The following is a 15,277-nucleotide window of genomic DNA, read 5'->3' as shown; positions in this document are numbered from 1 at the left end:
TCCGTCTCTACTAAAAGTACAAAAATTAGCTGGGTGTGGTGGTGCATGCCTGTAATTCCAACTACTCAGGAGGCTGAGGCAGGAGAATTTATTGAACCTAGGAGGCGGAGGTTGCAATGAGCAAGATCACACTACTGCACTCCAGCCTGGCTGATGCAAGTGAAACTCCATCTCAAAAAAATAAAGAAAGAATTAGATGTCCTCCCTCTGCTCATGGGAGACAAATGCATACCAGATTGTTTCCTCTGCCCTGTTGTTTCACTGAGCCAGACTATGGCGTGAGTGACAATTCCTGTAAATTGTGTATTCAATGAAGGGCTAATCAGAGGTTCAAAAGCATGCAGCAGTTTGTCTCTTCAACCTAAGATCTTGAAACCTCTGCTTTGAGTTGTCCCACCTTTTCAGACCAAGCCAATTCGCACCTTACACATATTGATTGATGTCTCATGTCTCCCTACAATGTATAAAACCAAGCTGTGCCCGACCATGCTGGGCACGTTGTCATCAGGACCTCTTGAGACTGTGTCGCAGGGGCATCCTCAACCTTGACAAAATAAACTTTCTAATTCACTGAGACCTGGCTGGGCAAGGTGGCTCACGTGTGTAATCCCAGCACTTTGGGTGGCTAAGGTAGGCGGATCACCTGAGGTCAGGAGTTTGAGACCAGCCTAGCCAACATGGTGAAACCCTGTCTCTACTAAAAATACAAAATTACCCAGGTGTGGCGGTGGGTGCCTGTAATCCCAGCTACTAAAGAGGCTGAGGCAGGAGAATCACTTGAGCCCGGGAGGTGCAGGATACAGTGAGCTGAGATTGCACCACTGCATTCCAACCTGGGCAAAAAGAGAGAAACTCCACCTTAAAACTAAAAAAATAAATTGACTGAGACCTGTCTCAGATGTTTTGGGTTCATAGAGTGACTAGACTTGTTTAGAAAAGTGGCTCTCGCCCTGTTGCGTGGCAGAGTCACCTGTGAGGGTGTTCACTGACCGGGCATCTTGTCCTTCAGTGGGTCTGAGATGGGGCCCAGGGCTGTGGATTCAGAGCTCCACAGGCGGGATTCTGATATGTCACTTTCACAGTGAAGAAATTTTCAGAACTAACCAAGACTCCCTCCTTGACTGAGGTAGGCTCCTCTGAGTCCCCTGCTCTCCTCGGCTTGACCTTGGCCTTGTGGATCCTGCCTCTGCTAGGCCTGAGTGGCCCCAGCTTAGTGAGAGTCAGCTACGTCAGAGAATCCCGCCACCACTAGTATCCCATCAAGTTCTTCATCCACCCCACCCCCCGACAGGACTCCTGCTGAAGGCAGGCGATTGGGGTGATACAGGAACTAGAAAGAAATGATTTAAGTGGATAGTGAGGGTAGAAGAATCCTCGGCCAGGCTTCCCTTCTAACAGAAAGCAGCCCAAGACATTATTTTCTTTTTCTAACAAAGAACAGCCTGAAAAGTCAAGCTGCAAACATAAATAAGCAAGCTGGAAGCTTTCATGGGTGAATGCTGGCAGCTGTGCCAACAGGAAAGGCCACGTGGGGCCAGGCACGTTCAACATGGCTGCTCCATCTTCCCCTTTCTTTGTTAGCCACATGTATGGTACCGAAACAGGCACCATGGGGCTGGCCAGGCAAAGAACCCATCGGCATAATAAAAGACTGGGATGGGGGCAGCCAGCTTTTCATGCTCTATGCAAATAGCACACCTGGTCCATCCAATCTTTCATGCCCTATGTAAACCAGATACCCCCTCCTCAAGCTCAGCTACTAAACCCCCTGCATTTCACCGCAGACTACAAACCCACTCGGGACCACTCTCTGCAGGAGAGAGCTCTGCTTCCTTTTGCCTATTAAATCTGTGCTCTAAACCTCACTCGTGTGTCTGCATCCTTCATTTCCCTGTATGAGACAATGAACCTCGGGTATTACCCCAGACGACAAGGCCACTTGAGGGATGGCAGTTAATAGTCGCTGTGACATTAATTCTGTGGATGAAGAAGGAGATGAGAAGAAAATCAACTGTGTGCTGAACGACGGTTCCAATGAGATGTTGTTTGAGGTGGAGTGTCACTCTGTTACCAGGCTGGAGTGCAGTGGCACAATCTCGGCTCACTGCAACCTTCGCCTCCTGGGTTCAAATGATTCTCCTGCCTCAGCCTCCCAAGTAGCTAGGATTATAGGCGTGCACCACCACACCGACTAATTTTGTATTTTTAGTAGAGACAAGGTTTCACCCTGTTGGCCAGGCTGGTCTCGTACTCCTGACTTCAGGAGATCCATCCCCCTCGGCTTCCCAAAGTGTTGGGATTACAGGCATAAGCCACTGCTCCTGGCCCCATTGAGTTGTAAAAGAAAGCAAAGTGGCCAATCAGTTGAAACAAGAACACCGTCACGCTTAGAAAATGGGCGGGAATGCTCGAATCATCAAGTCCGGTGGTTCATGCTTTCTCTGGATGTTTAGGGATTATCCTTTGCTAAACAGTAAGGATCCAATCACGGGTGCTGAGAGAGGACAGAGTTGTTTCTGATTTTTTATCTTCCTTGTCCCAGGACTTCTACAGCTGCAGAGGTGGTAAGGAGTGGAGAGCAAGTGGCTTCACGCTGCTAAACAGGGCATAATCCAGGCAAGGGGTGGCCAGGGCATCACACATCCCTCCTAGAAAAGGTTCATTTGGGTCAATAAAATGCTCTTTTGAAGACCAATTGTGCCCAAGAGGGTTAAATTAACTGGTCATTCGCAGTTTAGATCAATACTCTTAATTTGCCCAACACTTAGCAAAAACAGCAGGGCTTTTCCTGGGGGATGGGAGTGGGGGAGGAGGGAAGAAGATGGGGGAGAGGTAGGCTCAGGTATCATCTGAATGGGAGGCCCCGATCCCCAGCAGGAGGGCCGTGGGGTTGAGTGGCCTACAGTGCATCACAGTTCCTCCTGGCATCCAAAGAGGTCTGGGACCCACCAGAAAAATTAAGTTTTCTGCATAATCATAGCATCTTTGCAAGACAACTGTGGCCAATACCTGAGTTGGAATATCAACCCCAACTCTTTATAATAATCCACATAATAAACTCTAAAAAGATCGATAAAGACACATATTCACGTATGTCTATTGCAGCACTGTTCACAATAGCAAAGACTTGGACCCAACCCAAATGCCCATCACTGATAGACTGGACAAAGAAAATGTGGCGCACACATACACCACAGAATACTATGCAGCCATAAAAAAGAATGAGCTCATGTCCTTTGCAGGGACATGGATGAAACTGGAAACCATCATTCTCAGCAAACTAACACAAGAACAGAAAACCAAACACCACGTGTTCTCACTTATAAGTGGGTATTGAACAAGAAGAACACATGGACACAGGGAGGGGAACATCACACGCTGAGGGCCTGCTGGGGGCGTGGGGAAGAGCATTAGGAAAAACACTAATGTAGATGACAAGTTGACGGGTGCAGCAAACCACCATGGCACCTGTATACCTAAGTAACAAACCTGCACGCTCGTTCTGCACATGTATCCCAGAACTGGAAGTATAATAATAATCTAAAAAATCAACTAGAAAGAAAAGATTGTAATCAACACACTTCCGGTAACATTCATGCTATCCGCAGGAAAAGATTGTAATCAACACACTTCCGGTAACATTCATGCTATCCGCCATCACATTCCTAATCCAGTGATTCTCAACCCGGGGCAATTTTGCCCCCCAGGGGATGGCTATCTGGCAATGCCTAGGGGCATTTGCAGCTGCTACAACTCTAGACGTGGTACTGGTATCCGTGGGCAGAGGCTGGGGATGCTGCTATAAATCCCACAGTGCCCAGGGCACAAGGCTAGTGGCAGAGGGGCTGAGAAACCCGTCCTAATCCACCAAGGCGGGAGCCGGCACTTCCAGTCTCAGTCACTTCATTTTGCAAAAAGAACAACTGATTGTCTGTAGCAGCTTCCTGGGGCAACAGGCCATGGAAGAGCTTTCTCCAGAGAGGAGGAGGTCTAACTGCAGGAGGGCTGGGGCAGTATTCCCATTGTTGCACTAAGCTTATATTAACACGATCATATTATTGCTCTGGCTCGTTGTTTTAATTTTAACTTTCTTAGCTGTCTATGCAAATGTAACAGCCCAATTTCAACTTCCTCCTAATAGATCAAACTCCTCTGTGCCTCTGAAAAGAGATCATGAAAAGGTCCTAAAATGGCAATGTTCTTTACATAATGACAGGCCCGGTGATCTTAAAGTTCCCCAGGATGGAAGCTGCAAGCAGTTCTCCAAAAGCATTACCCGCGCTAATTAAAAACGGCACCTCCCATACAGCCAATCAGCATTTCTAAGGCAGACATAAACACTGCCCCTCCTGGATATGGCTTAACTGCTTAGAAATTATTTTTCTAATAAGTCAGACACTAGCCCATCACACCACATCCCTGTGGTCACCACGCTAACGTGTGCAGAGAGAGGTGCCTGTGGTGTTCTGGAAGCACAGAATTGGCATTTGTGGGGGCACAAGACAGCAGAGAAGGCCCCGAGGCCTGGCACAGAGGTGCCAGGTTGGCTGAGCTACCCCTACCTAGCCCTCTGAAGCACCTCTAGGCCCTGAACAGGTGTTTTCTGCAGAGCACAAAAGTTGAAAGAGATCCACTGAGATTCCCAAATATCCTCACCCGGTGGTTTTCCAAGAGCAGATCCCAGGCTAGCATCCTCATCATCCATAGCCCTGTTAGAAAGGCAAGCTCTCAGACCACCCTAGAGACCTACAGAATCAGACTGCTGGAGAGGGGCCAGTAGTCTCTATTTTCATAGCTCTCCAGACAATTCTGATGTGGGCGAGCATTCAGGAACCACTGACTGGGTAAATGGAACATGACAACATGAAGAAAAATCCTGGTGGTGAGTCTTTTTTTTTTTTTTTTTTTCTGAAACAGAGTCTGGCTCTGTTGCCCAGGCTGGAGTATAGCGGTGTAATCTCAGCTCACTGCAACCTCCGCCTCCTGGGTTTGAGCAATTCTGCCTCAGCCTCCCGGGTAGCTGGGATTACAGGCAACTAATTTTTGTATTTTTAGTACAGATGGGGTTTCACTATCTTGGCCAGGCTGGTCTTAAACTCCTGACCTTGTGATCCACCTGCCTCGGCCTCCCAAAATGCTGCTATTACAGGCATGAGCCACTGTGCCTGGCCAGCAGTGAGTCTTTATGAAAGAAAAAGCTACACCATTTTATTCCTTGATGCCCAGTAGCAGGTGTGGAAACTGTTTATACAAATGTTTATGACTGGTTCTTTAAATGGATTTTGATTTCCCACAGTTGTGTACAGCACAGCTTCAAGAGAATATGATCCTCGTACTTATAATGAGTGGTGGGTACACGTGCTGGGGTGGAATTTTTGTCTTGACTGGTGCAGTAAGCCCTGGGGGCTGGACCTGTCCACATCCTAGAATGAAGCCACACTGCAGCTTTGGGTCAACCACACTGCTTTCTATGTTTCTCAAGTTGATATGTCTGACACCCACCTTGGGTACCGTGTGTGTGATATCCACCCTTCAGTACTGTATGTTTGACATCTGTCCTTCAGTGTCTACACAGACCTGGGAGGGAGGGGCATATATGCCCATATAAGGCCCAGATCCTTCTGTGCCAGTGGGTGAAGGCTTTCCAAAGCCTCATTAGGAAGCTGTAAGAAAGGAACCTGCAGGATATTGGGAGGCGGCTGCCATCGTAGCTCTTTTAACCTGTCTTTTTCCCTTCTATTTCTCTTCTTCCTCTCCTGTATGTTTACCTTCTGTTTCCCTTTGCTTTTCTCTCACAGTGTTGGACCACTGCTCTCTGTCTTTCATACGGTGTGTTGTGCTGAAAAGGGGCTGGAATTGGCAAAGGTACTGCAGAACTGCACCGGGAGAAGGGTTTCTGCAGCCTCCACGTCTTGAGCAAAACGATCTCTTAGAAGGGCTTGAAGCAATATACAACCAACCTCCCTACAATCCTTTGGCTACATAATGGGTGTAAAAGCTCATGAACAGCGGCCAGCCATGTGAATCTTCATCTTCTTCCAAGATACTTCTGGGTCTGGATCCCAAATGCCCTGACAACTGGAAGGACACAAGTGCCACCATCTGTCACACCCACTCTACATCAGAGCAGCCATGCACCGCCCCCCCGACATCAGCCCTCTTGGACAGGTGCACAGTGGGCTGCAGAGTGGCTGCAGAACGCTGCTGAGTGATGGCCTCACCTTGAGGTCTCTGTGGACGATGCCCATTCTGTGGAGATAGTACACAGCGTCCAGGACTTGGCGTATCAGAGTGCTGGCATCCTTCTCCGTATAAAACCCCTTCTCCACTATCCGGTCAAATAGCTCTCCACCGGACACCCTGGCAAGAAAGAACACGTTAGGAGTTTGAGAGAATCCGCTGAATTGTGCAGGGAAAGCTTCCAATGTGATAAAAGGCCCAAACTTTATTTCAAAAATGAATCCAGTCTCAGATCTAGATGTTGCCCCCCCATCCCTCAGAAGTTATTCCCAGGAAATGCACCCATGCCATGGCAGTGCAAATGACTGGACCAAGGTAAAGGAAGTTTGACAAAACAGGACCCACGGCCCAGCCACACTGGGGTCTCTCCAGGCCTCTGCCTCTGCTCTGCTCTGACAATGTAAAGTTTTTTTAAAAAACCCTCCCTGAATAGCAGCATCCTCCGACACAGGGAGACGACCCTGGATAAGACGTCTCCTTTTAATAAGACAGTATCCTGAAATGACCGAGAGTGCTGCTGGCAAAGCGCTGGCCTGCCAACAGGATCTGGGTTTTGACCAAGTTCTGCTCCTAATGTGCTGAGTTATGAACACTCCCTGAATCCCCGGACCTTGATCTTTTTATGAGTAAAATGAGGGGATGAATCTAGCCAACCATTTTCAACAGTGGGTAGGAACATGCCCTTGGAATGATCAGAACCTCAGAGCCACTTGTGACTTATGAAAAAGGCAGAAAATCAACACGATGTTTCATGGCTTTGCTTCGGTTTGAGTGATGCTGTATCCCTTTTGATTTGCTTTGCATTTCAGGTTGTATTGAACATTTTAAAACATTTTTCAAAATGGGATTAGGTTGGCAAGGGCCAAGAAGCCTTGCGGGGAGGGGGACAGCCTCTCTGGCACCTTTCAGCTCTGATATTTGACGCCACTCTGAGTTCAACAAAATGACGGAAGTGTGAGAGCCAGAATACAAACAACCCAACCACGGCTCTCCAAATCATCTCAAGTCATTATGCCTTCTTGGAAGTAAATTTGAAGGGATTTATTAACACTACTGAAAAACAAGAGAAACATCTTCCAAAAGCAAGATGAGACAGATTTGAAATACTAAAATCAAAAAGCAGCTTAAAAACAACTCTTAAAGCTTTCATAGATACAGCAAAAGACAAGCCCTACAGTAACACACACTCGTACACAAATACACAGAGATAGGATTCATTTTCTGCAAGTCATGGCAATTTATGCGCAATAACTGATCCGCCGAAACCTTCTTTTAAAAAAACTCAGAACGCAACCACTGCAGCTGTAGAAGGCCTGAGGGCTAGTCTCTCTCTCTCTCTCTTTTTTTTTTTTTTGAGACGGAGTTTCGCTCTTGTTACCCGGGCTGGAGTGCAATGGCGCAATCTCGGCTCACCGCAACCTCCATGTCCTGGGTTCAGGCAATTCTCCTGCCTCAGCCTCCCGAGTAGCTGGGATTACAGGCACACACCACCATGCCCAGCTAATTTTTTGTATTTTTAGTAGAGACAGGGTTTCACCATGTTGACCAGGATGGTCTTGATCTCTTGACCTTGTGATCCACCTGCCTCGGCCTCCCAAAGTGCTGGGATTACAGGCGTGAGCCACCGTGCCCGGCCAAGTCTCTTCCATTGCCTGTAGTCATGGCAAACCATATTGTGCTTGGATAAGATTTCATTTCCAAGGCAAACTGACAATCTAGATAAGAAAGAAAGGTGCTCAGGAGAAATAAAAAAACAATTCAAAGAGTGAAAGAAATGGAAGCGACTGGGAGAAACTACATTTTAATGACCGTGTTGTCTAAATGATCCAAGCTTAGGTAGGCCAAGAGCCCAGGATGTCCCTCCTGACACCAACTTCTCTCCAGTCGTCATTTTTCAAGAACCTTCCCCCAGCAAGTTTCAACACCTGAAACTCTTCAGAGCTTGAGAACGTACCACAGAGGTAGACTGCTGTTAGGGACAAGGAGAGTCTGGGTGCCCTGGAAGCATTCACTTATTATTTTTGAGACAGGGTCACATTCTGCAGCCCAGGCTGGAATGCAGTGGGATGATCACAGCTCTCTGCAGCCTTGACCTACTGGGCTTAAGCGATCTTCCCACCCACCTCAGCTTCCCAAGTAACTGAGACCACAGGCATGCACCACCATGCCCGGCTAAGTTTTGTATTTTTAGTAGAGACAGAGTTTCATCATGTTGCAGGCTGGTCCCAAACTCCTGGGGCTGAAAGGATCCTCCTGCCTCAGCCTCCCAAAGTGCAGGGATTACAGGCGTGAGCCACTGCACGCGGCCTGCATTCATTTAATTACTTATTCAATCAATTAATCAACATTTCCTGGGTGTCCAGTACATGCCAGCGAGCATGCCCAGGGGAAGGCAATCGAGGCAGCTTTCGCTGTGAAAGAGGGACGTCCGTTTAGACTGTGCCCTTCCATGTCCTCTTCCATAGGTCCCCTTTCAGTAGCGGCCTCCCTAATTGGTGTCTCCAGGGCCTGCTTCCCACTGTTCTGCCTGCTACCGTCTCTTCTCCTCTGCAGCTGCTAGAGGACCCCTGGCCAGAATGCTCACCCCTTCCATTGGTCCTACCACCTCCTGCCCTTAGGACCCAGTGATCCACACCTTATCTGACCCTCTGCCTCCTTCAAATCCTACCTGTCCTTCTTCTCATTCTACCAAGGTCCTCTCATTCCCCACTATGTGATATATAAGGTATGGATGAATTCTATTGAATGCAAATATCTGCATAAAGTATTTTCTGTCTTCCGGCAATGCCATAGGGCAGCAATGCAGTGAAACTCGAGCATCTAAGTGTAGCGGGTACTGTCGCAGAGTCTCAACGCCCTGCACGTTTCACATTCTGCTTCTTACATTTCAAATTGCAACTGTTTCTGAACATTTCATGAAAAGAACTTGGTTTCCTTAGAAACCGAGGCACAAGGGAGAAGTTTAGAAACTTGCCAATAAGGAAATATGACAATGATATTGTCATATATTTTTACAACTAAATATATCTTAAATCTGCAAATCTCTTTGTACTTTTCAAAATCCTCCTTAGGCCTGCATTTCAAAAACCTATGGTACTGTTCTGAACTGAATGTTTATGTCCCCAGAATTTATATGCTGAAGACTTAATCCCCAATGTGATGATGGTGCTTGGAGGTGGGGGTCTTTAGGAGGTGATTAGGTTTAGATGAAGTCAAGATGGCGCAGTTGGGGGCAGTGGCTCATACTTTGGGAGGCCGAGGAGGGCGGTCATCTGAGGTCAGGAGTTCAAGACCAGCCTGGCCAACATGGCGAAACCCCGTCCCTACAAAAATACAAAAATTAGTTGGGCTTGATGGCGTGTGCCTGTAATCCCAGCTACTCAGGAGGCTGAAGCAGGAGAATTGCTTGAACTAGGGAGGCAGACGTTGCAGTGAGCCAAGATCGTGCCATTGCACTCCAGCCTGGGCAACAGAGCGAGAATGTCTAAAAAAAAAAAAAAAAGAGGGTGAGTCCCCCATGGTGAGATCAGCGTCCCTGTAAGAAGGAGACCGTATGAGGACACAAGGAGAAGGCAGCTGCCTCCCAGGCAGGAATGGAACCCTCACTATAATCCTTCCAGGCTAGCACCCTCAGACTTCCAGCCTCCAGGACGGTGAGAACATACACTTCCGTTGTTTAATCCAGTCTACATGGTATTTTGTTGCAGCAAGCATTGACTCATTCATAAAACCAGTTGTGAGGTAGACAGGGCTAGCACCACTGTCACAGAATCACTGCTGGGGAAGTAAGTCTGGCATCATGGCGAGCTGCACGTCCCAATTTCAGGCTCGCAGACCATGCTTACGTTGGCTGCTTGGCTGCCGAGCTGACCGACTGGGAGATTTTTGTGTGTCAGTCACCTTCTATGTCAAGCCTCCTGTGTGCATGTGTGAAAGCTCCACATCAGAAATGAAATTCACCAATTAAAACTTGCAGAGCATCGGAACGGAGTTAGAAGGGAAAGGGGTCAGGTGAGTAGGGAAAAGGAGTAGAATCATAAGATATCAATAAATAAAATGAATAAATGAGGCCGGCACATTGGCTCACGCCTGCAATCCCAGCACTTTGGGAGGTCAAGGCGGCTGAGGCTGCAGTGAGCTGTGATCGCACCACGGCACTCCGGTCTTGATGAAAGACCAAGACCCTGTCTCAAAAAAAAAAAAAGTGAATTAATGGTATAATAGCTATGAGGAGAGAGGCTCAGCTTCGCAGAATGCAGATCTGGAAAGGTAAACAGACCAGCAAAGATTAAGGAAGCAGAAGAGAGAAGAAATGATAAAACAATTCTCTGCTCTTCTGAATTCCAGCTTTGAGGTTTATTTAGAACAATCTACTCTGCATTCAACTTGGGTTTGTTCAGTTACTAATCTTCCGTGCCTAAGGCACTATACTGCTATTGTACTGCGTGTGAATTTTAAATATGCAAATATGAAATAGTTCGATATAATAATCTCAGTAAAATTTCAGCATGTTTGCCAGATTTTACATGATGTAAATCCTTTCCAATTAAGAAGTAATTGTCAAGAAATGTAACATCATTTTGAAGTTGCTGGACCGAGTAAACTAAACGCTGATGATACAGTGGTATACTGCAATGCCCTCTAATCGAGTCAGTATGCAATGACTTATTAGTCCTTGGTCAACCATGCTGCTGTTTACATGCATTCAAACCTTCTCCATCTGATTCTGGTAGATATCTTGTTATCTTAAAATTCACTGCTAAACTGCTAATTGTAATTTCAAGTATTTTATGTCTTAGAACAATATCAACCACATATTCATTAAAAGGGAGTACTTCTGTCAATGCTGGAAGCAGGCTCCAACAATCCATTCTGCTCCAGAATGGAAGCTAGATGTAATAAAGTAACATGAAGAGGGCCAAACAGTACAATGCTGTGAGAGCCGTCCCAGAGATACCAGCCATGATGCTAAGGTGATACAAAGTAGTGGCACAGCAGATACTTGAAATTCACCTTGGAAATATCTTTGAAATTCACAAAGGCTGCCCATGCCAAGGCTGGGGGAGTGGAGAAGACACAACGGGCATGCTGCAAGGGGCCCCAGAACAAGGCTGGTTATAAATGTGTTTTCTAAGCACCATTTCTCTTCTTTATATTTAGTCCTAAGGGGAAGATACTCTTGAAATCTGTAGGCGGTGATGGAGAGAGGCTGCAAACAAAGCATTTTTCAACTGAGAAATCCCAAGGTCTGCAAGGCAGGTATCTACCTTTGCAACCTGGCTTGGAGAAAGTTAGTTCTCATCTTCTCCATCTTTTCCTCAATCAAGATCTACCTTGGCAGAACCTGAGGTTTTCCTCTTCCCACAAAGGGCAGCTGCCCATCATCCCACCCTGGTGCCTAGAAATGCCATTACTTCATTAGGTTTGGTGCCCACCTGCACACACTCCCTGCTCCTGGGGGCCTCCCTCACCCACTTCTGGGAGATTAAGATTTCATTTCATGCAAGCTTCGCTCTCAATATTTTCCGCCTTCAACAAATCCTACTTTAATAATTTTTAAAATCTTTATTCTTAGAATTCCATTTCATAGTATCTTCCAGGCCTAAATCTGTTCAGAAATTTCCAAAATACAAACACATGCCTTTCCATCTGATAGACTGACTGTATTTAACCACCTGTATTCGGTTATACTCTGATTCTGGGCGTTTTGCCTTCTCCATATTGGGTTGTTATGGACCAAATTGTGTACCCCTAAAATCTGGCTGGTCCTGGTTTTTTGCAGGGAGCCTGAGCAGACAAGACTTAGTGACTTTGCTCTGCAATAGAAGGTCACATCTAAACAAAAGAACCCTTCAACGCATTTTAATAATCACCCATTTCAAAAATCATGCCAGAAAACCATTTAGAATGATCCGCTAAAGGGTAAGTGAGTAAGTGATATGGCACAGCATATGGGGATGGAGCGACCCCCGGGTGGGGACGACTGGCTGGCAATGTCATAGCCCAATCCATGCCACATGGACAGGGTGGGGTAATCAAAACACACACAATCAATGCCTGGGGAAAAAAGCAATTAAACCATGGCAATTTGTCAGCTGTGAATGTTGACAGATAACAGATTTGAAGCCTTCCCTTGTTATTGCACAAATGTACAGAATGCACTAAAATGGTGCTGGCAATTGACGTGCTCTTTAGAATTAAGATGAGGAAACAGGCCAGCTGCCTGGCGTGCCAGGTAAGCAGCCACTGTCCTTGGCTCCTTCTCACTCAGCTCAAATGGCTGCAACCTGAGAATAGAACAAAACCTCTACTCTTGGCTATGGTGTAGACAGCTTTTAAAACACACTTTCTGGCTGGGTGCAGTGGCTCATGCCTGGAATCTCAGCACTTTGGGAGGCTGAGGTGGGGGGATCATTTGTGGTCAGGAGTTCGAGACCAGCTTGGTCAACAAAATTTAGTGTGACGGTGGGCACCAAACCCTGTCTCTACTAAAAATACAAAAAATTAGCTGGGCATGGTGGCACGTGCCTATAATCCCAGCTACTCAGGAGGCTGAGGCAGGGGAGAATTGCCTGAACCCAGGAGGTGGAGGTTTCGGTGAGCCGAGATCGTGCCATTGCACTCCAGCCTGGGTAACAAGAGTGAAACTCCATCTCAAAAAAAAAACAACAACAACAACCCATACTTTCTTTGTGTTCTAGTGCCCATGTTGGACAAAAGCCATTCTTAAAATGGATTCCTTTTTTTTCTGGCTCTCTAGCACCTCCACATTTATCCTCCACATTTAGTACAGAGGAAAGTAAGACACAACGTGACAGTGAATGAGAATACTGCAACGTGTTCAAAGACATTTTAAACAAGCTATAAAACCACGTTATGCTTGTGTTAATGGTGTGCATTAACTGTAATATTAGAAAATGACAAAGAAATGTTTCTTCCCCCCAATATTTAGAAGGTTCACTAAGGATGGATACCACTATTCCCAAACCATGAACAGCAACCATGTGAACGATACTGTCCTGAAATTTCAGTTGTAATTTCGAATAGCTCCGAGGTATGCCCAAAATTTAGGAGCTGCCTTCCAGCACAGGTTATCAGGTGTGGAGCGTGGTTAGACCTAAAGTTCATGCTTTTACACGTGCAATTCTCTCTCCAGAAAATCTAATCACTTATTGAAATAATTATGGAAACACTCATTAGTTACATTCAAATTGAAAAGAGAAACAGAAGTCACAGAAAGACTTGGCAGCCTTCTCAGCCCTTTAAGATTTCTTTCTCTGTTTTTAGCAGAACACTCTGTCACCCAGGCTGCTGTGACACAGTACCATCATGGCTCATTGCAGCCTCGAACTCCTAGACTCAAGCAATCCTCCTGTCTCAGCCTCTTGAACAGCTGGAACTATAAGTGTGTAACACCACACCTGGCTATTTTTACTTTGCTTATCATCAATCCCCACTGATGGACTGATGGACAGTTCAAGGCTCTCTCTGCTATGTCCACCCTCAGCAAAAGCTTTCTGGGCAGGGCACAGTAGAAAGCATCTTCTGGTGGGCTATGGGACCAGCTACTGTCCTTTCTCAATAGATGAGCTACTCTGGTCAACCGAGGACCCCAAAACCCAAAGCTTATAGCAGCTGTCAGTGTTTTTTCCAGGTTCCAGAAAGCAAACCTTTTCCAGAAACTCCTCTCTTTTCCTCTTCAAGTTTTACAACTGTCCTAAAGGGAAATTCTGAGTCACACACCAGTGCCCCTATCACGGTGTGTGGGCCCCTGGTGACCCTCGGTATCCCTCCAGCCAGAGTCCAAGTCCCTGTCTGATGCCTGCAACCTCACTAGCTTCACGCATTCTTCCCCTTCTCTATTCTCAATGCATTAGCACATGATGGCTCCCTGCCACTGAGGTTTTACCAGAGACCCTTGACAAATTTATTTCCCTTTTCTTTCTTTTTTTTTTGAGATGGGGTCTCCCTCTGTCACCCAGTCTGGAGTGCAGTGGTGCGATGTCAACTCACTGCAACCTCCGCCTCCTGGATTCAAGAGATTCTCCTGCCTCAGCTTCCCGAGTAGCTGGGACGACAGGTGTGTATATTCAGACTATTCTGAAAGAAACTAAGCATGCTTGCTTTTGAACAACTTTTTAAGAAAAAGAACAGGAAGAGTTTAAATACCACGAGCTGTGAAGGGTGAAGAGAGGAATAAAATTACATTGGTCTGCGACAGACCAGATTCCAGAATGGCTTCTTAGCATCCCTTCACCACATCCTCTGACTGGAGCTGTGAGGGCTAATTTTATGAAACTTGAATGGGCCACAAATATATGGGCAAACATTATTCTGGATGAGTGTGTTTGCTTTTTGGATGAGATTAACTTTTAAATCAGTAGACAAAGTATGGCAGATCTGACCTCCTTAATGTGAGCATGCCTCATTCAAAGATCTGAACGGAATATAAAAGCCTGCCTCTCCCCTGAGTATGAGGGGACCCCTCCTGCTTGCCTGCTTTAAAGCTGGGACACTAGGTTTTTCCTGCCTTTGGACTTGAAGTGAAATCAACACTCTTCCCAGGATGCGAGCCTGCTGCTTCCAGACTGGAACTCACACCATCAGCTCTCCTGCCTCAGCCTCTCAAAGTGCTGGGATTGCAGGGGTGAGCCACCGTGCCTGGCCTTGTCTTGGTTTCCTGTTCAACCTTCTTCATCTTTACTCTTCCTCTTTTCTGATGACCTACCAAGATGGCCTCTCACCAGAGCCATGCCTCCTTTTCCACAGCCTTCCTCTCTTTCACCTGCTGTCTCGTACACATCCTGCCTCTGACATGGGTTCTCTCCTCTTGAAGAATAAAGTAGAAGAGCTCTAAAGCATGCAGCCCTTTGTCAGATGTGGTATTCTTAGACGACCCCGGGAATAAACCACTTCACCCAGGGAGCTGGGGTCATTCTCTTCGGAAATCGCTTTTAGTTATGTCTCCCAAGATCTTACATGATGTGACCTCAAGTAACTGTTCAATGGCACCTCACTCACTCATATTATTCCCATA

At 46.5% G+C, this 15,277-nt stretch overlaps 1 protein-coding gene across 5 annotated transcripts in view; it reads right to left on the bottom strand.

The window, feature by feature from the left end:
- CAMK1D (calcium/calmodulin dependent protein kinase ID) overlaps window positions 1-15,277 on the bottom strand; it is a 456,826-nt gene that overhangs the window by 59,911 nt on the left and 381,638 nt on the right. For all 5 annotated transcript variants that reach the window (XM_054258458.2, XM_054258451.2, XM_054258455.2 and 2 more), the window contains one exon: window positions 6,222-6,360. In XM_054258458.2, the coding sequence (XP_054114433.1) occupies window positions 6,222-6,360 (139 nt within the window). The remainder of the gene's footprint in view (window positions 1-6,221; window positions 6,361-15,277) is intronic.

The sequence above is a fragment of the Callithrix jacchus genome, chromosome 7 (assembly GCF_049354715.1).
Source record: "Callithrix jacchus isolate 240 chromosome 7, calJac240_pri, whole genome shotgun sequence".
Lineage (NCBI taxonomy): Eukaryota > Metazoa > Chordata > Mammalia > Primates > Cebidae > Callithrix > Callithrix jacchus.
This window is presented reverse-complemented; position numbering and strand designations above follow the sequence as displayed.